At 47.6% G+C, this 25,372-nt stretch overlaps 1 protein-coding gene across 2 annotated transcripts in view; it reads right to left on the minus strand.

Annotated features, from left to right (window-relative positions):
• BCORL1 (BCL6 corepressor like 1) overlaps positions 1-25,372 on the minus strand; it is a 69,260-nt gene that overhangs the window by 33,713 nt on the left and 10,175 nt on the right. The window contains exons 2-4 of one of the 2 annotated variants that reach the window (XM_041000016.1): positions 9,979-10,108; positions 4,847-4,937; positions 1,323-4,589 (exon numbers count right to left, since the gene is read on the minus strand). In XM_041000016.1, the coding sequence (XP_040855950.1) occupies positions 1,323-4,589; positions 4,847-4,937; positions 9,979-10,064 (3,444 nt within the window). In that variant the 5' untranslated portion in view covers positions 10,065-10,108. Of the gene's footprint in view, positions 1-1,322; positions 4,590-4,846; positions 4,938-9,978; positions 10,298-25,372 lie in introns of those variants that run through there. The other variant, XM_041000017.1, reaches the window with a different exon arrangement.

Here is a 25,372-nt window from a genome sequence, read left to right on the forward strand (position 1 = left end):
GTTTCTAGTGACAGGATTCATGGCTCTCATCAGCTTCTCACAATGGTCTATGCATCAAAGAAGACAATGAACTTGTGCTATGAACAAACTCGCAGCTCTCCAGTTAGAACAGTATTTGTTAATGTCTACCAATATCAGATTTGTAAGCTTGTTAACAGAACTTCCATTGCTCTATCTGCTGAATAAATCTTGTCCTCAACTGTTTTCAGAATCTTCCTGGGTTACCAATGGCCTAGGAGCTGTTCTCTGGAGGAATGGATTCAAGTAGCATGCTCCTGACCCACTCTTTTGCCTACCACACCACAACCATCCACAGCCTATGATGAACCAACACTTGAATATTCACTTGCCTCATCCGCTAGATTCCTAACAAGCCAAACCCAAATCCGCCACCTCAAACATGAGAACACTAGGAAACAGGAAGATTAGCCTAGAAGCTAACTGAGTCTGACCTCACAGGACTTCATGGAAATCCTTAGCAGACTGCCCCTGCCGTACAAGCAATAACCCTGCCAAAGGACCTTTCCCTTCCTGAGCCCAAAGTCTCAAGGCCAGCAGTTAACTTGGTATAGGACAATGAAGAGTGGTTATGCATGACACAGTCTGTTATTAATCTCCGTCACCAATACCCTCTTTTACTTTCCAGCGTCATCTAGGACAATTGCTTCCCTAACCCCAAGGACAGAATCAGCCCCCACATTCTAAAACATACGAGCCAGCCTTTCCCCAGGCTAAAACACCATATATGCAGGATGTGACTTTAGAAAGGGGACAGTGTGATGGACAGATGGTCTGGAGGTAAACACTCACACAACCTACATTGAAATACTTAAGCTCAATACCTGGCTCCAGCCCCTGATTGCAGCCTCATGCCAATACAGGCTGCAGAGGGATTAGCAGGGGAGGGGTGATGGCTCAAGAAATGAGATTCCCGTCAGCCACATGAGAGACATAGGTTGAGTTCCCAAACCTTGGCTTTGGCTCCCATTCAGCCCTAGCCATTGCAGGCGTTTGGAAGGAGTGTGAATCAGATTGTTGCATCACACACACACACACTCTCTCTCTCTATCTCTCTCTCTCTCTCTCTCTCTCTCTCTCTCTCTCATCCCCCCATGAAATAAACATTATAATTTTAAAAAATGGTTCAGGTAACTTTTTAACAGTCAAAGACAGGGGACGGTGGGTCATTTTTGATAAGGCCTTCTGGTCAGTTTGGTTTGCACAGCTACTCCAGGGGCACATGCAGTTGAGCTCAGAAGAGTTCCGCAAACCTGTAGGGGGTCTCACCTCCCCGCTCACCACCTGCCCCGCCAGGGACTCACCTTGGGCCCCATGGAACTCCGGACTACAGGCTTAGCCTGTGGCTGCTGGTGCTCTTCGCCTTCTTTCTCTTTGCCACATTTCTTCTTGGGAGGCACGGGTTCCATCATGTCATCTGGCTGCCACTGGTTCTTGCAAGTAAGGACCCCAACATTTTCCCGTTTCACTCGTGCCTGCCCACCCTTTGGCCTCACTTCTGCTTGGTTCCTTTGGGCAGCGGCTGGGAGGCCATCAGCCCGGAAGCAGGTAGCTAAATTAAAGACCACATCACCATCCACCTTCTCAGTTTTCACCCGCCCCAGATCCACCTGGCTTCCAAGCTGTGAAAGCTCCGTGCTGGAGCCCCTCTTGCTGCTCGGAACCACGTCCAAGATGAGCTCCTGGGAGTGGCTGTCATGAGGTAGCAAAGGCAGCTCAGGCGGGTTGCGTAGGCTTGGAGGGCTGGCCAGGACCAGCTCGTGGGACATGTAGGCGGCTAGCACCTGGTTCTTGGGCTTCGCATCTCCTGCCAGCTTTAAGCCACAAGCACCCTGGGAGCCTTCCAGCTTAGGGGTGCTGTCAGGGCCGAGGTGGCTCTCGGATTCCTCAGGCCCCTGAGTCCCTCTAATGTCCCCGCTGCTAGGCTGCACAGACAGCGCCAGGGTGCCTGTCTGCGGGCTCAGAGTTAGCAGCATGGGGCTAACTTGTTCTTCGTAAGGCTTGGCAGCGATCCGGCAAGTTTTGTTCTTTGTGACTGTGTCCTGCTCTGAAGCAAAATGGCCCCCGGGCCGTGGCTGCCCCTCAGGCAGTCCGTGCACGGCTTCACCAGAGCCAACAGCTGGCATGCCGGAGAACTCAGAAACGACGCTGGTGGGCCTGATGGGCACCCCCTGACTGGGAGCCAGCTGCCCGGCACTGGAGATGCCAATGGAAAGCAGAGACGCTTGGTGGTACGGTGACCAGCCAACAGGCAGGACCTGGGTGCTGGTGGGTTTCCCATTGACTGAACACCGTGGGTAAATATTGGCTGGCGCCGACGGCTTCCACAAGGACAGCTCCTTGGTTTGGCATGCTGGCAGTCCAGGGGCAATGCGGGCTGGGGTGAAACGAGTTTTGACTGTGCTTGGCTGTCCCTCAGCACCAGCCTGGCCACCCTTCTTGCTACACATGGTGCCGGTGCTCTTGGGTTCTCCTTGATCGATAATGGAGATGGGCTCTTGCTTGGGGAGATGGCGGGGGTCTCGGGTGAGGCCCAGGTTGGGATCTTTATTCAGCAGCAGAGAGGCAGGCACTGGATTGGCCACTCCCACGTATGTGCCAGGAATGGTGCTGATCAGCGCGGTGGAGTTTTTCACCCAGGTGCTCGGGTCTCCATTCCTCACAATCTCAGGGAATATGACAAAGGGTGAGGAAGTAGAGCCCAGGCAGGAGGTGACATTGCTGCCGGCAGCCTGGGTTGTACGCTGAGACCTAGAGAGGACCGTGGAGAGGAGGGCCTTGCTGCTGGTGTGCACTGGGGTCAAGACGGGCATGGGGGGCGTCTTGCGCTGGTTCGGCAATGGAAGTTTCTGGCGGTTGGACTTGGAGGAGAGGTCGAGGGGCATCTCGCTACACTCCGATGGAGAGGCCATCTCTCGTTCCAGCTGTGGCGGTGACTTGAGGGGAGAGAAAGTAACGGAAGTCCCTTCGGTTTGCTGCTCAGCACCGCCCGGCAACTTGGTGGGATGCAGTGGAGCCGAGCTCCCACTGGGGGGCGGCAGCAAAGGCTGAGAGGTTGGAAGCACCTTGGCAGAAGTGGTGGTGAGGGAGGTATCTGCCAAAGGCCCAGGGACCCCTTCGGGCGTGGTCTGGGTGGCGATACTGCTGGATGGGGAGGTGCAGGGAAGCCTGTTCACCTCCAGAGAGACCAGCTTGGAATCGGAAGTCAGAGGCCGGGCCACTGAAAATGCATATGGGTAACAGCGGAGCTCTGGGGAAGCCAGCACGCCTGGAAGACATCTGTCCTGCAGGTAGGATGGCAGGACAGGGAGCGTCAGAGTGGAAGAGACGCCCAGGGTGGTTGGCAGTGTGGCTACACTGAGTGGCTGCCCACAGCTCGGAGGTGGAATATATACCAGTGGCTGGTTTGGGGTCAGCACTGTCCCTGGCTGAAAGGACAAGGGAACTTTTTGCATAGCTGGTGCCTGAGCTGCAGGAAAACATACCCGGCTCAAACTGAAAGAGGCCGGGATGGGTGCCGAGGTGGGAACGGCAGTTGGTGTAGCAGCCGGCATGGGCGTGGGGGCTGGAGTGAAGATGGGGGCTGGGGTGGGTGCAGGCACAGGCGTTGGAGCAAAGGCGGGGATGAGGGTGGGAGTGGAAGATGGGCCAGAGGATGGGGACGGAGTAGGCATGGGCACGGATGGAGGGGCAGGAGCGGCAGGAGGGGTGGATGCCGGCATGGGAGCCAGAACCGGAGTGGGGACAGGAGTGAGGACTAATGTAGGAGCTGAAGGGGGCACGGGAGCCTGGATTAGAGCCAAGGGCGGTGCTGAGACCGGGACTGAGAGGGCAGGAGCAGCGGCAGCTGACAAGGGAATAGAGCCTGATGGGGGTGCAGAAGCTGGCACAGGCACCAAGACGGATGCTGAAACGGAGAGAGGGTTCGAGTCAGAGATGAGTGTGGGCACGGAGGGGGGTGCCGAAGCAAGGGCCGGGACTGGTGCTAAGGGGGGAGAAGGAGCTGGGACTGAAGTGGCAACTTGGACTGGAACGAGCCCAGAATGGGGCACAGAAGCGGGGACAGAGAGGGGAACCTGGAATGAATCTGGAACTGACGGGGGAACAGAGGCTGCACCAGGAGCAGGGGGACAAATGGGAGCAGGCAGCGAAGTAAAGTTAGTGGTAACCAGAGGCAGGCTCCCCTCCACGGGGACTCCAGTTCCCAGAGTTGCCAAAATGAAGGTACTCTTTTCCCCGACAGTATGGCGAGAGTCCAAAGCCTTTGCCCCAGCCGGTGCTGGGGAGCACTCCGTCTGCTTGCTCATTGAGGGGCTGAGGGCAGTCCAGGAGCAGTTGGCCCTGTTCTCGCCAGCCTCGGCACTCTCACCCGGGGGCAGTTTGAGGCCGTCCCCTATGCTGCTCAGTGGTGCCAAGAGGCCCTCGGCCTCGGTTGTGTTTCCCGCATAGTCCATTTTCGGCTGGAGCTCATCACACCGCTCTTCTGATTTGTGCCCAAGTTTTTCTGTCGCATTGCCATCTGGGTCTGCCCCCCGGGCATTGCTGCCACTTCCAACTGCTGTGAGCTCCACCTGCAATGACAAAACAGCATTGCTCCTCTCAGCTAGCCTCCCTGTGGCAGGTGCAAGGGTCCTGAGGCCCCTGAAAGGCCAGAGCTGCTCCTCTTGGCAACTGCACCAAGCAGCGATGGATGGCAGCCAACCAATTGCTTTCCCATCTTCAGCAAGTCCCAGCAAATGTCCAGCCCCTTTCCTTGGGATGCAGGCTTAGCTGGCTGGATCAGCTCTACTCTTTGGTGGGCAGCAGGTGGCTCCTCACAACCCCTTACCTTGGAAAAACTGCTGCTGACACAAAATTCCTGAGATCCAAAGTGCTGGCAGTCACCTGTCGTGGACTCCTCATCAGAAAGAGGTGCTCTTCTGCCATGAGAGACACAACCAGAGAAGGGATATAAGGTCCCGGTTTATGACCCATCACCACCCTCCCCAGAATGCTGACTGCTGCCTGCCTGCATTCCCACAAAACTTGCCCATTTTCCTCCCCTTGGCAGCTTGCAAGGGCTCATAAGGAAGCAGGGTGGGGGGAGGTCTGGGTTAAAAAGCCCAGTTTACACATCCAGTTTTACAGATTTCTGCCTAGTCCAACTTCAACTTGTTGCTCCCTTTAAATGGCAAGCTTCCACTGGGAGTGTGCAGGACTCCCAGTACCTTCTTTCAACCCCCAACACCCAAGCCTACCCATCAGGGGACTCCCCAGGATGGACAAGGCATGACCCTACAGAGTGAAGGAACCTCCTGAAGGCCTCAGAAGGCATGCAGGCCATTTTTGTTTTAAAAGCTGTCTTATTTGAAGTCCATAAGGGGAGCTGGAGGTTGGTGCCACGAGGGTAATCCTTTTCTAAAACAAATCGCTGGTCACATTGTGTTTTCCAATCTAGGCTGCCTGAATTGTCACCTGTTCACCTGATCAGTCTGCCTAGAGCAGATACATGTGCTTAGTAGCATCAGTGCAGATAGTGATTCGAGGCCACCATGTTACTGCATGCTGGGTGGCATTTTAAAGTCACTAATTCTTTCCCACCAGGGAACATTTCCTACTCCTCTACAGTTTCATCTGGCTCCTGCCAGCATGCCCCCTCCTACCCTTTTCCTACCCTTGCCTGTAACCCATCCCATCCCAGCCTCCCCACCCATCACCTCCCCCCCTCACTTTTCCCCTTGGCCTCCCAGCACTACCATATTCTCTCCCCTCCGGAAGGGAGACTTCCTCGAGGTCATAGGCTCAAAATCAGCCTGGCATATGCTGGCGGGAAGGGCTCAAGGCCAGAGAGATGGGTCCCAAGAGAGAGAAAAACTCAACTGTTCCCCCACCTGCTGAAAAAGTCCTCCCCAAAGTTAAGAATCTTACAAAATAGTTATATTCTGGTTGAGGGGCAGCTAGGGGCTGAGGATAAGGATTAGACTGGGACAGTAAAGTTATAGAAAGGGAAAAATACCTGTGAAACTTGTAGCAAGAAGGACCACAAGAACACACTGTCCCCTGCCCTGGAGAATAAGCCCAGGACACCAGAGCCTCGGTTGGGAGCAGCCAGGGAGGAGGGCAGCATTACAGAATAAGGGACCAAATGATACTAGGGTGTTCTCCTTGGGTGGGCCTGACCTGTGTGCCCCCATTTGCCCCAGAGAAAGGCACTGCATCTGTACCCACTACCCCACCCCATTCTTACCCCAGCCCCCTCACCAACTGCCCTGGTGAAATGGTTAACAGTCAGGGGTACTTGGATGCAACCCCAACAAAAAGGGAAGGGCCCTGCTGACAATTCCCACCCTCCCACAAAAAAATGGGGAATCCCAAGGTGTGCCTGGGGTAAGGGAAGCAACGGGGAAAAAACAAGGTAAGGGAGAAGGAGGATTGTTCTCCTGAAGTGACAGCTAGGCTGGCAGAAATGGGAGGGTTCCAGTGCTGGAAATGACTGTTGATGATGAAAAGAAATGAGCCTAAGGAGAGTCAAGGGCTTCTGGTGCTGCCTGGGTGGGGCAGGGGTAGGGGGTGTTGGGGAAGAGACGGAAAGGAAAGGCATGAGAGAAAAGGAAAAGTTCCTTTCATATAAATTGCCGAGAGACCAGACAAGCACAACCTGTATCCAGCCTTGGGCCAGGGGGAAGCATGTTCCAACTAGACATGCCAATCGATGGTTCTGGGGGAGGACGGGAGTGCAGGGAAGGCAGCAGCAGTCTCCCCTCTCACTAACCTCACACGGGAAGGGAGAAGGCCTGCTTATTTATTTACATTCTTTCCCCTGCTGACCATACAAAGGGGAGCAAGCTGCATACTTGCTGCCCCTTGATGGGCTCCCACGCCTGCAATCCTACTTGAAAGCAAAAAGTCTGGCCTCCAAGGCAGCCACCACGAGAGAGAAGCCACAGAGCCAGGCTGAAAGGAAACTCAGTGATGGCAGCAGTGCCAGCAGGCCTGGCTGCTCCAGCCAGACTCCATGCCTCACTGCCAGCCCCTGAAGCTTGAGCGCAAGGTCAAGCAATCAGGCTTGAAACCCTCTGAGAAGGGTGTGTAGTGCTAAGCAAAGGTTAAAGTGTTTCACTGGGAGACCCGCCTGGGACAGGAATAGTTTGCAGGGTAGGGGTGCCTGGTGACAGCTAGGTCCCCCAGGCAGGGTTATGAGGGTGCAAGCTGGGGTGGGAAAGAATGGGACAAGAGAGCAAAAGGTCAAAACAGACTGAAAACCCAGCTGCTGATTCTTCCTATCAGATGCTACAGGCTGGTATGTGCAAGGTTTGCTGAACTTGAAACCAGAAATGGCCTCAGCCATCTCGGGCCATTTTCCTAATGGTTAAGGGCTGACACCCCTTTCAAATTGCACAGACTGGGCCCAGTGCAGTGGCTTAACTGGCTAATCCTCCCCTTGCAAAGTGCCGGCATCCCATATGATCACAGCTTCGTGTCCTGGCTGCTCCAATTCCTATCCAGGTCCCTGCTTATGTCCTGGGAAAGCAGTGGAGGATGGCTTAAATCCTTGGACCCCTGAATTCAAGCGGGAGACCCAGAAGAAGCCCTTAGTTCCTGGCTTTGGATTGGCTCAGCTCCAGCCATTGTGGCCATTTGGGAAGTGAGCTAGTGGATGAAATATCTTTATCTCTACTTCTCTCTATAAATCTTGCTTTCCAACAAACATCAACAAATCTTTAAAAAAAACAACTGGATGGACCTTTTTTTGGTTCTTGTTGGGCTCAGAGTACTTGCAGGAGAAAAGTATACAGCCTAACACACCCTGGGGGCGCCGTCCTTCCAGTCCCTGCAGAGTGCCCTGCTGCGAGGCCAAGGCTGGTTTCCTTTATTTGCGGGTCTTTGGCAAACACACATTCCACACCCTTTGCTTGTCCTATTCCTACTCATCCTCCAGCCCAGGCTCACAGGATACTGGCTTCCCTTCCTCTCCTCAGGAAGTATGTCATTCGAGACTACCACGGACCCTGGATATGCCACCCTGTGGCACTTATCATCCATGTTCCATGACTATCAGTATGTGTGTAGTGTTTGCTGGATGGCAGGATGAGTTTGTGCTGGAAAGGAAGCAGGCAAGCAGACCCACAGAGATTTCACTGAAGGGTTGGCTGGAGTCCCCTCCCCACCCCATGCTGCCAAGGCAGCACAAAACCAGTCTCCAGGGCCGGGGTCCTCAGTTGTGTCTGATGAACCTGGGCAGGCTTGTAAAGCCTGACTCTCATAGTCTACCCCTGACTGCAGCTTTACTGCCCTCCCCCACCACCCCATGTCCAAGTTCCACAAGTTGTACGGAGCTGAGAAAAATGGTTTTTAAAATAAGGTGGAATTACATTTTGAAAATTGGCTGTGGCACGGCCTAGACTCTGGCGAGAAGGCAACAATAAAAGGTGGATGAGATCAGAAGTGACAATGCTTAAAAGGTCATCTTAACCACTAGGTATCTTTGGTAATTTAGCATCCCGAGAAAGATCCATAAAGAGGGAAAATCAGATTTCAAGCCCATTTCCTGCTCCTTTCTTGGCAAGGATTTAGAACGGACAGTGAACCGAGGGAACTTGTCTACTGATTTTTTTTGAAACCTGTAGTCAAGCCCTCTGCATCAAAGTCAAGACTACTTATAACAAGATTAACGTGACCTGCTAACACGTGCTTACACAAATCAATAGCACCACCCTGCCTTGCCCTGGGTCATCTCTTACTAATCATCCAAGGACACACACCTCACACACAAAGGAGAATAACCTTTCTCTTGTTGCATCTAAGAAGAATTCTTTCGTATTTTCCTTGGTCTTGACTTTTAGATTCTAAAATTACATTCCTTTTAAGTCCATCTCTAACTTGTTCCTCAGTGCAGAGAACATTAAGCTATCAGGCACTAATGGCTTAAGAAAATAAAAAAGGTCTATTCTCCTAACCTTAACCTCAGACAAGTACTTACTTCTCCAGTTAGGTACAGAAGAAGAAAGGAGATAAACACAAAGATATCTATTCCTTTTTGCCTTCAAAATTACCAATACTCCCCGACATGCACACTTATGCACCTGCTTTGAACACTGACTCAAGAATCACCAGATCATGAATTCCAACAAAGCTATATTGTTCTGTGTTCTAGGTGATTTCTCTGGCACCTTTGAATTTTAAGTCAATGGGCTGAAACAACAGTGAGACTCCAGAAAGCATAAGAGAACAAGGCCTTCCTCTTCAAATGGGAGAGGCACTGAAACCATCACCAGACACACTTCTTTGGCTAAGGGTTATGAAAGTCAACCATAAAGTGGAAAGGCCATTTTGAGGGCCCTTGGTAGGGGAGCATGATCAGGAAGTGGTCTATCTCAGCGTCCATCAAATACTTTTGGTGTAAAGGAAACTGAAGATACACTCAGATCAGGCAGGTGTCACCAACTCTTTATTTTACAGAAAAACATTATCAGGCAGTCTCATCTTCCTCTGACACTTCATAAGGATCTCACTGCGAATTATCCTTGGCCTTGCAAGGCAGGAAAGGGCTGTCCATCAGCAAGCCCACCACCAGTTCTCACTATTAAAGCTGCACGACAAAACAGTCTTTCTTCTAGGGCCAGGTCAGGGACCAAAAATATCTTCCAGGTATCCTGAGCACCACCCTTTGATGTAGCAAATAAAAAAATCACCATTACCTAAGCTTCCTTCCCCTTGCTCTACTCTACAATCTAACAAGTCTTAATGAGGAGACGAATCCTAGCTCGCAAAAGGTCATCCACTGGCCTCCTTGACTTCAGGTCACCTGAGCAGACACAGCATGACAGAGCCGGCCCCTCACACAGTCCATGCCAGCTCAAGAATATTAGAAACAACTCAATTGCCTCCCAAGGACCCTTCTCCCAGGCCCCACTCCATGCAGCTTCCCTGAGGGTGACTAGATGCCACTCCAAATCTGGCAACAGTTGATACCCTCCTCACCTCTCCTCGTTGATGCCACACATGCGAATCCGGTCAGAATTGGTCCAGTCGTGCACGCCGCTGTAGAGCGGTGCCGTAGAGATCATGACAGCCACTCACCACCAGATAAGACCTGTTGTGGCCACTCCCCCTGGGGAAAAAGAATCCCAAGACATCAAAACTGGGAACAAGGACAGCTGCTATAACCACCTTCTACACACCAACATCTCAATAAAGGAATTATAGCATCTGCGTGTTAAAGCAGTCTCATTCCCAAGCTAGATCACTATGAAAAAATTCAGGTCCAAACATGGAAGAGATAGTACCAGCTTTCCAGGAACTTATAGGTTTCAGGTTGAAGATGAGGACACTGCTAATCACCTATAGTGACTTTACAAAAATTTTTTTTTCACTATTTGAAAGGGAAAGGGAGAGAGAGAGAATGAAGATCTTCCTTCTACTGGCTTACTACCCAAATGCCTGTATCAGCCAGGTCTGGGCCAGGCTGAAGCTGGGAGCTGGAACTCCATCCTGGTCTGCCATGTGGGTATCAGGGGGCCCAAGTACTTAGTTCATCTTCTGCTTCTTTGAGAGTGCATTAGCAGGGAGCTGGATCAGAAATAGGGCAGCCAGGACCCAATCCGGTGCTCCAACATGGGATGCTGGCATTGTAGACAGTGGCTTAACCCCCTATAATACAATGCTGGCCCCTAGAGTGATTTTTAAATTATTCTGAAAGACAAAAGTGCTTCAGTGTTCAAGGAAATTTATTAGAAAAGTGAGACAAGAGTATATTTTTCTATACTTATTTAGCCTAAGCCTAACCAACTACAATTAGAGGGTGATACTCATATATAAATGGTGCACTGAAAGATATGGGAGTGATGCAGCCAAATGAAGCTCTCTAGTGGAAGCAGATACATTCTTCATAAGACCTTCAAAAGCATTCTGCCTTTAAGTTAGACATAACACATACATCTAACCTGAAAGGAAGTTCCCTTCAAATCAGGTACAATATTCCATGTACTATGACAATAAACAAGCAAACACCAATGTTTTATCAATGCGCACTTCTGCCCCTGTCCCTTGCTATTACTTTGTCATCCCTATCTCCCACCCCATCCCCCTTCACCAGCCAATGTCCAGCTTTTGCATGGTGTCAGCCACTGCATGGTCAGTTCACCTCTGGGGAAAATGAGGCACTAAGAAAAAGAGATAGAGTGTTATGGTACAACAAGGTAAGCAGCCACTCAGGATGTCCACATCTCATATCAGAGTGCCTGGTTTGAGTCCCAGTTGCTCTGCTTCTGATCCAGCTTCCTGCTAATATGTCCTGGGAGACAGAAAATGATGCCTACCTTTCTCATATTTCAACACATCCTGGCATGGTAAATACAGTACTGAAATGTAGAAGTATACTTATAAGTAGCAATGGGCATCCTATCATTATTCAGGAGTAGAGCAACATGTTGTCAACAAGTATATCTTGAGCTCCTACTATGTGTCAGCACTGTGCAAGGTCTTGGGGATTCCACAATTAACAAAATAAACCACAGTCCTTATCTGTGTGCAGCTTCCATGGCAGAGAGAAGAGCTGGATGATAAATACATCAAATCATTCTACATCATAGCATGTTAGAAGGTGGTGCAAGACAGGTTAAGGGGCACAAGGAAAGTCTTGGGCATGTGTTTAGGGTGTGGGCAGACTACAGTTTGAAACAAAATAATCAGAATAGGCCTCACTGAGAAGATATTTCAACATTATGAAGGTGAAGGAGCAGGCAATGTGGTTATCAAGGAAAAAAAAAAAAACTTTCCAGGCAGAGCGAAGAGAGTATGTAAAGGCTCAAAGAAGGAGATGCTAAGATCAAGAAAGGGTCAGGAAGAGACAAGGAAGGAAGGAGGTGGTCGGAGAGCAGAGATGTGTCAGCCCTTTACTTTTCGTGGACCTCATGGGTGCCTCATGGGACTTCAAAGGTGCCATTGCCCTCACCTCTCTGCTTTACACCTCCCCATCTCCTTCCCAGCTTCTTTGGGGCCTGTCTCTCCCCCTTCCAACACTGTGGGCACTTCCCAAGCATCAACCCATGTTAATGCTGTCTCACCTCACTTCTGCCCCCTTTTCCCATCTTTTCTTTCTTCTGTCTTCCTTCATACTCTCCCCCCCCCCCCCATTCCCTTTTCCCGTCTCTCCTTCATCTTTCCCCTTCCACTTTCTTTCCCATTTTGATCTATTCCTCTTCCTGGTATTTCTTCCTCCTCCTCATCTCTCCCAGCTGTCTTTTTCTTCCCCTTTCCTCCACGTTTCTTCTATTTCGCAGCACACCCCTCTTTCACAACTTTAATACCTCTCTTCTCTAACTCTACCTCACACATTGCCACTTTCCTGAGTTTCCCTTTCAGTTTCTCCTCGTTTCCCTTCTCCACCACTGTCTGCTCTTGCCTCTTCCTGCCTCTGCCTTCAGTCTTCCTCTTGTCTTGGTCTCTCCTCATCCCCTGACACTTGCCTCTTTTTTCTTTCTCTGCTTTATTGGACCTCTTTCTGGCTCCTGCAGCTCTGGTATATATGGCAGCCTTGCTCCCTCATCTCTCTCTCAGTATTTGATCTCCAACAGTTTCAACTCACCCCTGTGTAATGATGACTTTCAAGTCTGTATCTAGTTTTGATCTCCTGCCTTAGGCCCAGACCGGAATTTCCAGCTACCTACAAATTCCTGTCAAATGGATGTCTCCTGAATCCCTCAAACCCATCAGGACTCAAGTCAGACTCATGATATGTCCTCATGAAACTGTTCTCTGCCCCTATGCCTAGTGCATAGCATGTTCCCCATCTTAGTCAATAGCACTACTGTTTCCTTTTCTGTAAACTTCCTCAACTCCTTCTCCATTCTCACTGCCCAGGTCCAATCAGGAGCCAAACTTTAATATTGCCATCTCCATCCTCTCCTTCTGCCTCTCTTGCCACTTCCCTGATGTAAGCCTTTATCTCTTATCCAGAATATTATGCTCACCTCTTAACTGCTCCCTTGGCCTCCAATCTCTAGATTCTACAAACAACTCATCTGAAGTGCCTGTTCGAAAATGTCATCCCCTTCTGCCTCAAAAACATTCAGAATCACGTCGTGTTCTTAGCACAGCCTTTAGGGGGTCCTCACGACCTGGGCTCAGAGCCCTCTCCAGGCTTCTGGTGTGCCTTCTCCTGCCATTAGCCTTGCTGCTCTCACCACCCTCAGCTCCCGACCCCTCCTTATAAACAGACCATCCAGTTTCAGAACTGGGCTGTTTCCTCACTCAGCTGGCCCCTTCCTGTGACCCCACTACCCCACTTCCTCTTCTCTGTCACCCTTCCAGCTTAAATGTAAATCCCACCCCCCCACTAGCTCTGACCCTGATCAGTTAACCCCTCGCTCTCTGGTTCTCTTCAAACATCTAATTCCTACCACCGCCCTCCCTTGCCCCCCACCATAGCCCTGATTCTGAGTGGAACATCTGCCGACATCCACCCTCCAGACAACTAGACGATCATTTAAGAAAGAAGTATCATCCTGGGCCTGGCGGCGTCGTGGCCTAGCAGCTAAAGTCCTCGCCTTGAACACGCCGGGATCCCATATGGGCACTGGTCCTAATCCAGCTCCACTTCCCATCCAGCTGCCTGCTTGTGGTCTGGGAAAGCAGTCGAGGACAGCGCAAAGCCTTGGTTTCCAGCACCTGCATGGGAGACCTGGAGGAAGTTCCTGGATCCTGGCTTTGGATTGGCACAGCACTGGCCATTGTGGTCACTTGGAGAGTGAATCATCGGATGGAAGATCTTCCTCTCTGTCTCTCCTCCTCTCTGTATATCTGACTTTGCAATAAAAGTAAATAAATCTTAAAAAATAAAAAAAGAAGTATCACCCTTACCCACCTTCCTCCATACCTCAACCCTCCCCACTTTAACTGGAGGCCCACATAGGTGGGTGTGCATCCCCCTAAACATGACATTGGGCCCAGTGCAGAAGCCTAGTGAAGAAAGTCCTTGCCTTGCATGCACCAGGATCCGATATAGATGCCGGTTATAATCCCAGCAGGCCTGCTTCCCATCCAGGTTCCTGCTTGTGGCCTGGGAAAGCCCAAAACTTTGGGACACTGTACCCGCATGGGAGATCCAGAAGAAGCGCCTGGCTCCTGGCTTCGGATCAGCTCAGCTCTGGCCACTGGGGCCACTTGGGGAGTGGACCAGCAAATAGAAACCTTTCTCTTTATCTCTACTTTTCTCTGTATATCTGATTTCCAATAAAAATAAATAAATCTTTTTAAAAATAACATTCAAAATAAAACTAATTCTTAAAAAAGGATCATCCTTTTTTGTCTCTGGCTCCTCTGAAATGTCTTACATACAGTAAGCATTCAGTAAATGTGTGTTGCATAGGACTGAAACCAGAACAGAGTCCGCCACGCTTACTCACTACAGACAAAACTGCAAAGTATCTATAGCACATCCTGGGCTGCTGGATTCTAACCTGACTCATCATCATCCAAGCTGCTTGGGGCCTGTGGGAATGGCAGGTAACTGATGGATATGCAAACTCTGTCCTATCTCACACTTTCCACATCACTGGGGAAAAAGCAGTTGTGCCTCCATTTACAATACAATTCTTCACTCCATATAAATTTGTGCTTTGGGGGTTCTTCTTTCAACTGTCTATGAAGTCTGTCTTGGCTCCCCTGCTGATTACTGCACGAAATAAAATCTTTAACACATTTTCATTTTTTTTATCTATATGAGAGTCATGATTTTTTTTACCTTTTGCTGAAAATTATCTTTTAAACATTACTAACACAGTTATGTGGGTTAGTGTAATTTTAGAAAGTTTTTTAAAAAGATTTATTTATTTTTATTTGAAAGGTAGATGTATAGAGAGGAGAGACACACAGAGAGAGAAATCTTTCACTTGTTGGTTCACTCTCCAAATGGCTACAACAGCCACAGCTGGGCAGGTCCAAAGCCAGGAACCAGGAGCTTCTTCCAGGTCTCCCACCCAAATGGATGGCAGGGGCCCAACTATTTGGGCCACCCTCCATTGCTTTCCTAAGTCATTAGCAGGGAGCTGGATTGGAAACTGAGCAGCTGGGACATGAACTGGTAGCTATTTGGTATGCAGGCACAACAGGCAGAGGATTAACCTGTTATGCCACAGTGCTGGGGCCTCTAGAAACTTAGCATCCTACTTAATCAAGTATTGACGATCTCTTACAATAGTTCAGAACATCTCCAGTTTAAGAAACAATGCCTCAAAGTGATGTTGTGGCAGAATGGGTTAAACTTGCAGTGTTCACATCCAACATAGCCTTAGGTTCATGTCTCAGCTGCTCCACTGCTGATCCAGCTCCCTGCTACTCTGCCTGGGAAAGCAGGGCAAGTTGGCTTAAGTATTTGAGCTCCTGCTCTCACATGGGAGATGCAGATGAAGCTCCTGGCTGCTGGCTTTGAGCTGGCCCAGCCCTGGCTGTTGCACCCATGTGGAGAGTGAACCAGCATATGGAAGACATTTTTCTTTGTCTCTCTCTTCCCCTGTCTGTGTAACTCTACTTTTCAAATAAATAAAAATAAGTCTTTAAAAAGAAATAATGGCTCAGCCTGTTGGCTGATATATCAAATACTTTTTCCATCTTCTCTCTCTGTGAAGCATTAGAGGACTCAGGCAATGGATAGGGGCCATTCTTGTCACAAAGTGAATTTCAACACAAAGTACAAGATTTCGTTGCTACCTAAATATGTGGGTAGTTCAAAGAGTTTATGGAAGGAACCAGTGTCGTAATACAGCAAGTTAAGCTAGCACATGTGACAGCGGCTGGACTACCAGTTCCAGGCCCAGTTATTCTACTTTTGATTCACCTTCCTGCTAATGTGACTGGGAAGACAGAAGATGTCCTGAGTGCTTGAGCCCCTGCCACTCATGTAAGAGACAGGATGAGATTCTTAGCTTTAGCTTATCCCAGACCTGGCTATCGCAGCCATTTAGGGCATAAACTTTCTCTCTCCCCTCCCTTCCTCCCTCCTTCTTAGACTTTGCCTTTCAAATAAATAAATATCTTTTTTAATTTGACAAAATAGAATTAAAAGGGAACTTAATTTTGGTATAAAAATCAAAATCCATACATGCTGTTTTCTTGATATGCACTTTGCATGAACTTTTGAAGTCCTTCCACGTCCACAGGCAGCAGACATGTCAGTAAACATGGATTTTTCATCCATGCTTACTTTGGCTCTATCTAGAGGGGATCAGTGGTTCCTAGGATCTGAGGCAGAAATCAGAGGGGGGAAATCCCTGTATTTTAAAAGGGAACATCACCTGGATAAAGATTTTTTTTTTTTTAGATCAAACAAGCTAAAAGTAAGAAAAATCAAGTTAAAGGGAAAACAACGACCATAGGATATACATTTTACAGCTTCCTAGACAGCAAAGCCAATACTGGACACCCCATTGTTATGAGATCCTAGAGATCCATCACCCAGTTAAAGCTTTGCCTCCTCAGCTCCTACCATGGTTTCTTTTTCAGAGGTGCACCTCATTCCATTTGAAGCCTATTGCTCCCTTCACATAGGGAGAGAAGAGAGGGTAGAAATGCAGGCAGGAGAATACAGGAGCAGTATCGGTCCTATTGATCCAGAGAAAGCAAAGGGAATGCTATAAAATGACAACAGGTTCCTGTTGGCCTTGAGGCCCACATAGGAAAGGAGGTGTCAGAATGGTCAGTGTATGCCAATGTCTCCGTAGCCAGAATGACTGAGAAGCTCTTCAAAATAGACTCTTAAGTCTCTGGAGAGTCATCCTTTAGTAGGCTTAGGGTTTTGTTTTGCTACCTCATGTCCAATCTAATTAGTAATTGCTGAATTGTAAACCACTCAGGAGAGGGGATCAAAAAGGAAAAACCTCACAGATATGCCACACAAGGGAGGGTTCACTGGTACACACCCTCGCATCTTAGCTTGCTCTTGCTCTAACCACTGGTACTCACGTGTGTGCTCTCCCTCTGGCTTTTGGATGAGAATCATTACATCAAAGGCAAAGTTCTGCAAAGGAACTTAGAGGAAACCTGGTAATCCCAGATGACCCAGGAAGCACAGGCACAAGGCTACGAAACACCTGAAAAGATTTTCCCAGATGTCACAAACATGTAATTGTTAAGATATGAACAGCTGGACCCGACACAATAGCCTAGTGACTAAAGTCCTTGCCTTGCATGCCCTGGGATTCCATATGGATACCAGTTCGTGTCCTAGCACCTTGCTTGTGGTCTGGGAAAGCAGTCAAAGACGGCCCAAAGCCTTGGCACCCTGCACCCGCATGGGAGACCCAGAAGAAACTCCTGGTTCCTGGCTTTGGATCAGCTCAGCTCCAGCCATTGCGGACGCTTAAGGAGTGAGTCAGCAGACAGAAGATCTTCCTCTCTGTCTCTCCTCCTCTGCATATCTGACTTTTCAACAAGAATTTTAAAAATCTTAAAAAAAAAAAAAAAAAAAAAGAAAAGAAAAGAAAGAAAGAAATGAACAGCTGCCTGGCCCAACAATCAAATGCTGGAAACTGTGAGTGGAAGATGATGGGAACACTGTGAACTTTCCTTACAATGTGGGGGGAAATGCAAAAGGCACAGTCATAGTCAACTCATGGGAAGGACCAAGAAGAGTACATGTTTGCTCCACCAAACCCAAGTGAAGGGCTTAGCTGAAACAACTCCAACTTCCCAGTTTTAGGAGGCACATACACACTGAAGTAGAAAACTGAACAAGATTCAACCAAATTAATCTAACAAATAAGCAGCGAGAGCAGTTAACCAGACTCATCATTGCACTATGAACGGGGGAACCCCAAATGAAAACAGACTGCTTAGGAGAGCAATAACTCTTCAATGGTGAAAACAACAGCTAAGCTTAGGACCAGCAGGCAATGCAAGAGAAATCATACAGAAACAGAAATCTTTTTTTTTAATCCAAGAGGAAAAAAAAAAAAAAGCACTAGAAAACAAGGGCAGGTAGGAAAGGCATAAAAGAGAAGCCCATGACATAAAACAAGCAAAAGGGAGAAAAATGAAATTGAGGAACCTAAAATATTTCCCCATCACGGGCCAAACTGAAACACTGTGGGGAGGCACTGACGACAGACATTTTAGAAAAGTTTAGAGAATATATTGTCAAAAGAGGAAGAACAACATCAAATGACAGCCCGTGTCAGGGCGAGGGGAGTTACCAATAAATAGCACATGGGCAGCACTAGAATCTCAAAGGCAATTTTATAGATAGGGTCACATTTTTTTCTCTGTTTTGGAGCGAAGATACCAGTGAAAATGAAGCAGATTTCAAAAGAACTACAAGCACAATCATGGTCTTCTCGCATATGAGGAGGAGAAGGGCACAAAAAGAAACAATTTAGAATCTACTGAACACATGTTCTTTGCCAGGTAGAGAATGTTTCAGAAGCTTTAAACCTTGACTCTTACAAGGTACTCCTGACACGGTATTCCTCCAGCTGACAAGCGCTATAGAGTCGTGTAGCTTCCTTGGTGTCCAAAGACCCAGTAAGCACAGGATGATCCAAGGTGACACAAACAGACCCACCGCATACAGCAGGAAACAGTGCCTGTTTATTCATTTTATTCATGGTTGGTCTCTACCACCAAGATAGCAAACTAGAAACTCCAAACTAAGAAGGTCTCTGTTAAATTAAATCTTATTGCACTCCCCTAGGCTCCTTTTGGTTCATACTGCTCAGTGACCTGGAAGCAATTATGACTTTTAAAAATGAAAGAGCCGGAAAATATTCATCTCAAAGCCTGGCTCTGAACTGATCCTCAAGAGGATAGGAGTGGCCGGTAGACAGTTTAAGCAGGGAGGATTAGGTCAGTGATGACTAATAAGTAAAGAAAATCAACTTTGGGACCTAGTGCTCCAATCAAAAGCCAGCGCTCTCAGGAAAGCTCCCCTAAGACCGAGGTTGACACACGCATTGCAAAGGTCATCCCACTATTCCACTCCAGCAAAAGCAGGATCAAAGCCACCCCTAAGGAGATCCAAGAGACCCCTGACATGGAGATCCTAGGGCTAAAGTGAAAGGGCTACGGCTTCCGGCCTTGTCACAGGCCTGCCTTTAGATGGAAAGTTAAAACTTCTCTAGGTCATTGTTTTCCACATGAAAGTGTACACACATACCCTACAAGGAGAATTTTACCGGCTTTAGACATGGAACACCTACTACAGATCTTACCGTCCTTGTTACTCTGCCTCATTCCAAGTGCATACAACAGGTAAATAACATTCCTGCTTTCTCAACTTCATTATAGAACTCAACCACTGTCCCACTATGTGGAAGTTCTCCCAACTTATTTTTTTAAATATTTCTTTATTTGAGGAGCTGGGTTTGTAGCATTACATGTTAAGTCTCTGCCTATGATGTTGGCATCCCACATGAACACTGGTTTGAGTCCTGGCTGCTCCATTTCCTATCCAACTTCCTACTAATGTGCCTGGGAAAGCAATGGAGGATGTTCCAAGGGCTTGGACTATGGCACCCATGTAGGAGGCCTGGAAGAAGCTCCAGGCTCCTGGCTTCAGTCTGACCCAGCTCTGGCCATTTCAGCCAGTTGGGGACTGAACCAGAAGATGGAAGATTCTCTCTCTCCTACTCCTCTCTCTTTAACTCAGTCTCTCAAATAAGTAACAGAAAGATATGTTTATTTGAAAGGCAGAGTTATAGGGAGAGAGACAAAAACAGAGAGAAGGATCTTCCATCTGCTAGCTCACTCCCCCAGTGACTGCAAACACTGCAGCTAAGCCAGGCCAGAGCCAAGAGACTGCAATTCCATTAGGATCTTCCATGCACATAGCATGGGCCCAAGCACTTAAGTCATCTTCTACTGTTTTTCCAGCAATATTTGCTGGGAGCTGGATCATAAGTGGAGCAGCTGGGACTTGAATTGGCAACTCATGGGGTGCTGGTATCAATAGGCAGTGGCTTAACCTGATATACCACCATGCTGTTAAATTGCTTTGTTTTAATGATTTTTCATACATAGGTACGCTAATATTCTCCTCATAGCCCCCTCCATCTTTCCCTCCCATGAACCAAATGTCATTCCCAGTAAGTCCAGAGTCACGAGCGTATACATATCTCAATCATTTTATTTGCCTACCTTTATGCAAAGCAGATTCTTCTACCACCACTCACAAACATGCATATATAACATCAACTGGGAAAAAAATTATCAGGCAATTTGAAGACAGGAAAAAAGAGAGGTAGAAACGTAACTAGCTGCAGTGTCTGTATGCTGCACTAGAGTGCCTGGGTTTGACTGCTGGCCATAGCTCTTAACTTGTGCTTCCTCTAATATAGGAGGCAGTAGTGATGGCTCAAGTAAATGGGTTCCTGCCACTTGAATAGGAGACCTGAATTGAGTTCCAATTGCTCAGCTCTGGTCCTGGCCTAGCGTAAGCCCTGGGCCTTGCAGACATTAAGACTGAATCAGTGAAGGGAGACCTTTCTCTCTCTCTTTCTCTCACTCTAATTAAAAAAAAAAAAAAAAGGAAAAAGAAAAGGAAAGATCCTTTGCTGTTCACCCAACCTTCTGCTTGACTAGATTTATTTTAGCACGTTCTAGTTCCCATGGGGCTTTTTTTTTTCCCATCCAAATATTTCCACTGTTGTCTACCCCCAAGGGATCAGTATTACAAAGGACACAGGATCCTGTTTCTTCTAGATACATCAATTCTCATATTTACCGAGAAGGCTATAGAGTATTTACCAAACATTTACCAAGAAAGCTGCACATGGTTCCAGTATGGACATCTTCATAGACTCCTTGGATACTTGCACATTTAAAAACCTTCCCCATAAACATTTATGAGACTGAATACAAAAGAATGTTAACTGTCTGTTAAACACATGAAAGCTTACTAAAGCAAATGAATGTAGTTACTTCCAAAGTAGTCACCTTGCGGAGTGCCCAGGGCTTGCCATCTCCCCAGAGTTCCCTTGTGAGCATTCTTATCCAAATCCATCCACTAAGCCCTTTGGTCTCATCACTCTGCACATCACCTTATTCCTGATACTGTCTTTTCTGGCATGATCTAATGTTGAGGAACTTCCCAAACCCATTTAGAACCACCCAACCAAGTAGCATGTTGAAAAGTGAAACACTCCACTAACAAAAACTTGCAGAGCACTGCTCAGCCATCTCAGACCATCTCATCAGGTCCACCTGGCACATCACCTGTAAAATGGGAATATACTATCCCACCCTAAAACAGAATAACCTGAAAATGCATACCGGGACCAAACCTAATCTAGTCCAACAACAAAGTAAACAAAAATGAAAGTTTGAATCTTCCACACACGTTTCCTTTCTTTCATTCATTTATTTATTGGAAGTCAGAGTTACACAGAGGGAGAGACACAGAAAAGAAGATCTTCCATCTGCTGGATCACTACTCAGACGGCCACAATGAACTAGGCAGGAACCAAAACGTCTTTCAGGTTTCCTACATGGTTAACAGGGATCCAGTCACTTGTGTTACCTTTTGTTATGTTAGCAGGGATCTGGATCAGAATTGGCGCAACTGGGACTCAAACCAACACACATATGGGATGCTGGCACCACAACCAGTGGCTTTATCCCCTACACCACAACAAAACCAAATTGTTTTAGCTTCTGTACCCATTGCCAAACTACATTTTTTTCTATTATTCAAATATGATTCACGTCCAATTACTGCTATAAGGAAATGCTTTTACTTCATTTGAGGAACAACTCTCATCATAGCTTTACTAGACCCAAGCCCTGGCTACAAGATTTTGTTCAAGTTGTGTCACTGATGTCTAAAGTTGTCACTGTGAAGTTACTCAGCCTTTCTTAAAATGCAAAACCACCTCAAAGTGTCACCAAAGTAAGCAAGGTCATTTAAAAAAAAAGATTGATTTATTTTATTGGAAAGTCAGATATACAGAGAGGAAGAGAGACAGAGAAGATGATCTTCCGTCCACTGATTCACTCCCCAAGCAACAGCTGGAGCTGATCCAAAGCCCAGAGCCAGGAGCCAGGAGCCTCCTCTGGGTCTCCCACGGGGGTGGGGGTGCAGGGTGCCAAGACTTTGGGCTGTCCTCAACTGGGTTCCCAGGCCACAAGTAGGGAGCTGGATGGGAAGCAGGGCTGTCTGGATTAGAACCGGCGCCCATATGGGATCCCAGTGCATTCAAGGCACTTTAGCTGCTAGGCTACCGTGCCAGATCCAAGCAAGGTCATTTTCAAGCACTTCTGATTTCTTCTAGACCAAAACTAGGATTTGGTGTCCTTAGTCTTGGTCTTCAGCAGCGCCATGAGAATATTTAGTGCCATCCAAAATTGAAACACTATACTAGGCCACTAGATTCCCCTCTGTGATACTCCTGTGTCCTGCCTCTTGTTGGCTGCCACCACGACCCTCTGCAGTTCTTTCAGCATACATTGCACTCATGATTCTTGGAATTTTTCATTTAAAGAGGATTCCTCCTCACCCAGCTTTCACTTCTTTTAGTCTCCTAGACCTTGTACACAAATATTTGGAGAGACTACAATCAGGTTATTTTATCTATATTCTCTCACTCCAAACCAGATCTAGCTAATGGATTCAATTAATTTCAGCACTTATTATTAAAATATTAATATTTATTACTTAATCAAAAATAAATCTGTATCTGGGACCGGCACTATAGCCTAGTGGCTAAAGTCGTTGCCTTGCATACACCCAGGATCCCATATAGGTGCCGCTTCGTGTCCCTGCGGCCCTGCTTCCCATCCAGTTCCCTGCTTATGGCCTGGGAAAGCAGTCAAAGATGGCCCAAGCCTTGGGATCCTGCACCTATATGGGAGACCTGGAGGAAGCTCCAGGCTCCTGGCTTTGGATCGGCTCAGCACTGGTGGCCACGTGGGGAGTGAATCAGCGAACAGAAGATCTTCCTCTCCATCTCTTTTCCTCTCTATCTGGCTTCCCTATAAAAATAAATAAATCTTTAAAATTTTAAAATAAATCTATATCTAAACATCTCTGATTAAATTATATCAGCCCAAGAATTTCAAATTGTAAGTATTAATTCAACTTGTTATCAGAGGTTGCGGACTGTGGCCCACCAAGTACAGTTGCCACTTGGGACTACAGCATACCATGTCACTGGAGAATAAACGTAAGCCCTGGCTCCTCCTGTTTCAACCCAGCTCCCTGCTAATGTGCCTGGGAAAGCAGTGGATAAGGCCCAAGTACTTGGGTTCCTGCCACCACATGTGAGATCCAAGTGGAGTTCCTGGCACCTGGCTTCAGCTTGGCCCTGTGCTGCCTGTTGCAGACATTTAGAGAGCAAACAGCAAAGCAGTGGGTGGAAGATCTCTTCCCTCCAACTCCACGATCCCCACTCTCTGTCACTCTGCCATTCAAATAAATTAATCTTTTTAAAGAAAATTTCCTGTTTTTTTTAACAGTCCTCTCCAAATAATACCATGCATGAATAAGATATACAATACACACTCAATAAATACTTGTTAAACTACTAGGAAAAAGATAAATCCTTTCTGCATCATGCAGAAACCAAAAATTCCATGTAAAAATCAAGTCTATGGAAGCCTTTTGCTTCCCTTACTCTCAAAAAATTCTCTCCTCTTTACTTTCACAATGAAGACAGCCACAGAAATAAGTAAAATTGAGTAAGGCAAAGCAATAAAATCAACTGCCAATTATCTGAGTACAAATTAACCACAGCTAATTTTTAAACCCAAGTGTCATATACGCTGCCTTTTGCCACTGTCAGTAGATCTGTGCTCAAGCAACAATTCATTTTAATATCTTCCTTGCTACAATATAAATGAGGGGTCAGTAATGTTGCAGAACAGGTAAAGCCACTGTCTTTAATTCAGGGGCCCATAAAGGTACCAGTTCAGGTCCTGGCTGCTCCACTTCCAAATCAGCTCCCTACTGATGGTCTGGGAAAAAAGCAGTGGAAGAAGACCCAGGTGGACCCCCTGCCATCCACCTGGCAGATTCAAATGGGAGTTCCTGACTTCAGCCTGACCCAGTCCCAGCCACTATAACCATTTCGGGGGTGAAACCGTGGATAAAAAATTTCTCGCACCTGGCACAAGAGCTCAATTGGCAAATCCTCCCCCTTCAAGAGCTAGAATTCCATATGGGTGCTGGTTCTAATCCCGGCAGCCCCAGTTCCCATCCAGCTCCCTACTTGTGGCCTGGGAACCCAGTTGAGGACAGCCCAAAGCCTTGGCACCCTGCACCCCCGTGGGAGACCCAGAGGAGGCTCCTGGCTCCGGGCTTTGAATCAGCTCCAGCTGTTGCTTGGGGAGTGAATCAGTGGATGGAAAATGTTCTCTGTCTCTCTTCCTCTCTGTATATCTGATTTTCCAATAAAAATAGATAAAACTTAAAAAAAAAAAAAAAGGACTGCTTCAGGGGCAGATACTGTAGCAGAGTGGGTGAGCCAGCACTTGGGAGCCCATACAAATTATCAGAGTCCTAGTCTGAGTGCTGCTTACTGTTTTCAATCCAGTGCCCTGTTAATGTGCTTGGGAAGCAGCAGATGGTGCCTCAAGCACTTAAATTCCTGCTATCCACATGGGAGACCTGGGCCCAGCCCTAGTCATCTGGTCAATGAAGATCCCTGTCTTTCTATCACTCTGCCTTTCAAAATAAACAAATAAAGCTTCTAAAAAAAAATACCTCAATTGCAGAAAGATCTGTTTACAGTCTATGCTTTTTCTCTGCTAAAAAGTTTGGTATGGGCCCAGCACCGTGGCCTAGCAGCTAAAGTCCTCACCTTGAACGCACCAAGATCCCATACTGGCCCCAATTCTAATCCCGGCAGCCCTGTTTCCTATCCAGCTCCCTGCTTGTGGCCTGGAACAGCAGTCAAGGACAGCCCAAAGTCTTAGGACTCTGCACCTGAATGGGAGACCCAGAAGAAGTTCCTGGCTCCTGGCTTTGGATCAATGCAGCTCTGGCCGTTGCAGTCACTTGGGGAGTGAATCATCAGATTCACTTCCTCTCTGTCTCTCCTCTCTGCATATCTGACTTTGCAATAAAAATAAAATAAATCTTAAAAAAAAAAAAAAGTTTGGTATAGGGAACCCTGAGCTATTGGAGGTATTATTCGCTGCTAGTCTATTGCTGATAAACACCCTCGTCATACAGCCATACCAGAGCTGGGTTCTATCTACCAGGTTTTGTAGAATTTCCAGATGTCAAAGACAGCTGGAAAGCCCAACCAGTTGTAATTAAACCCAGCAGCTCTTTTCAGAAAGCAGTGGCTTTTTAAAATGTCACCCATGGCCCAAAATGGCCTTTAAAGTTTCAACTGGCTACCCACTCTTCAGTTCCTTCGCTGACATACTGAGCGGTATCAACACT

Source organism: Ochotona curzoniae, unplaced genomic scaffold (genome assembly GCF_017591425.1).
Source record: "Ochotona curzoniae isolate NIBS_2020 unplaced genomic scaffold, NIBS_Ocur_1.0 scaffold_1852, whole genome shotgun sequence".
Taxonomy (NCBI): Eukaryota; Metazoa; Chordata; class Mammalia; order Lagomorpha; family Ochotonidae; genus Ochotona; species Ochotona curzoniae.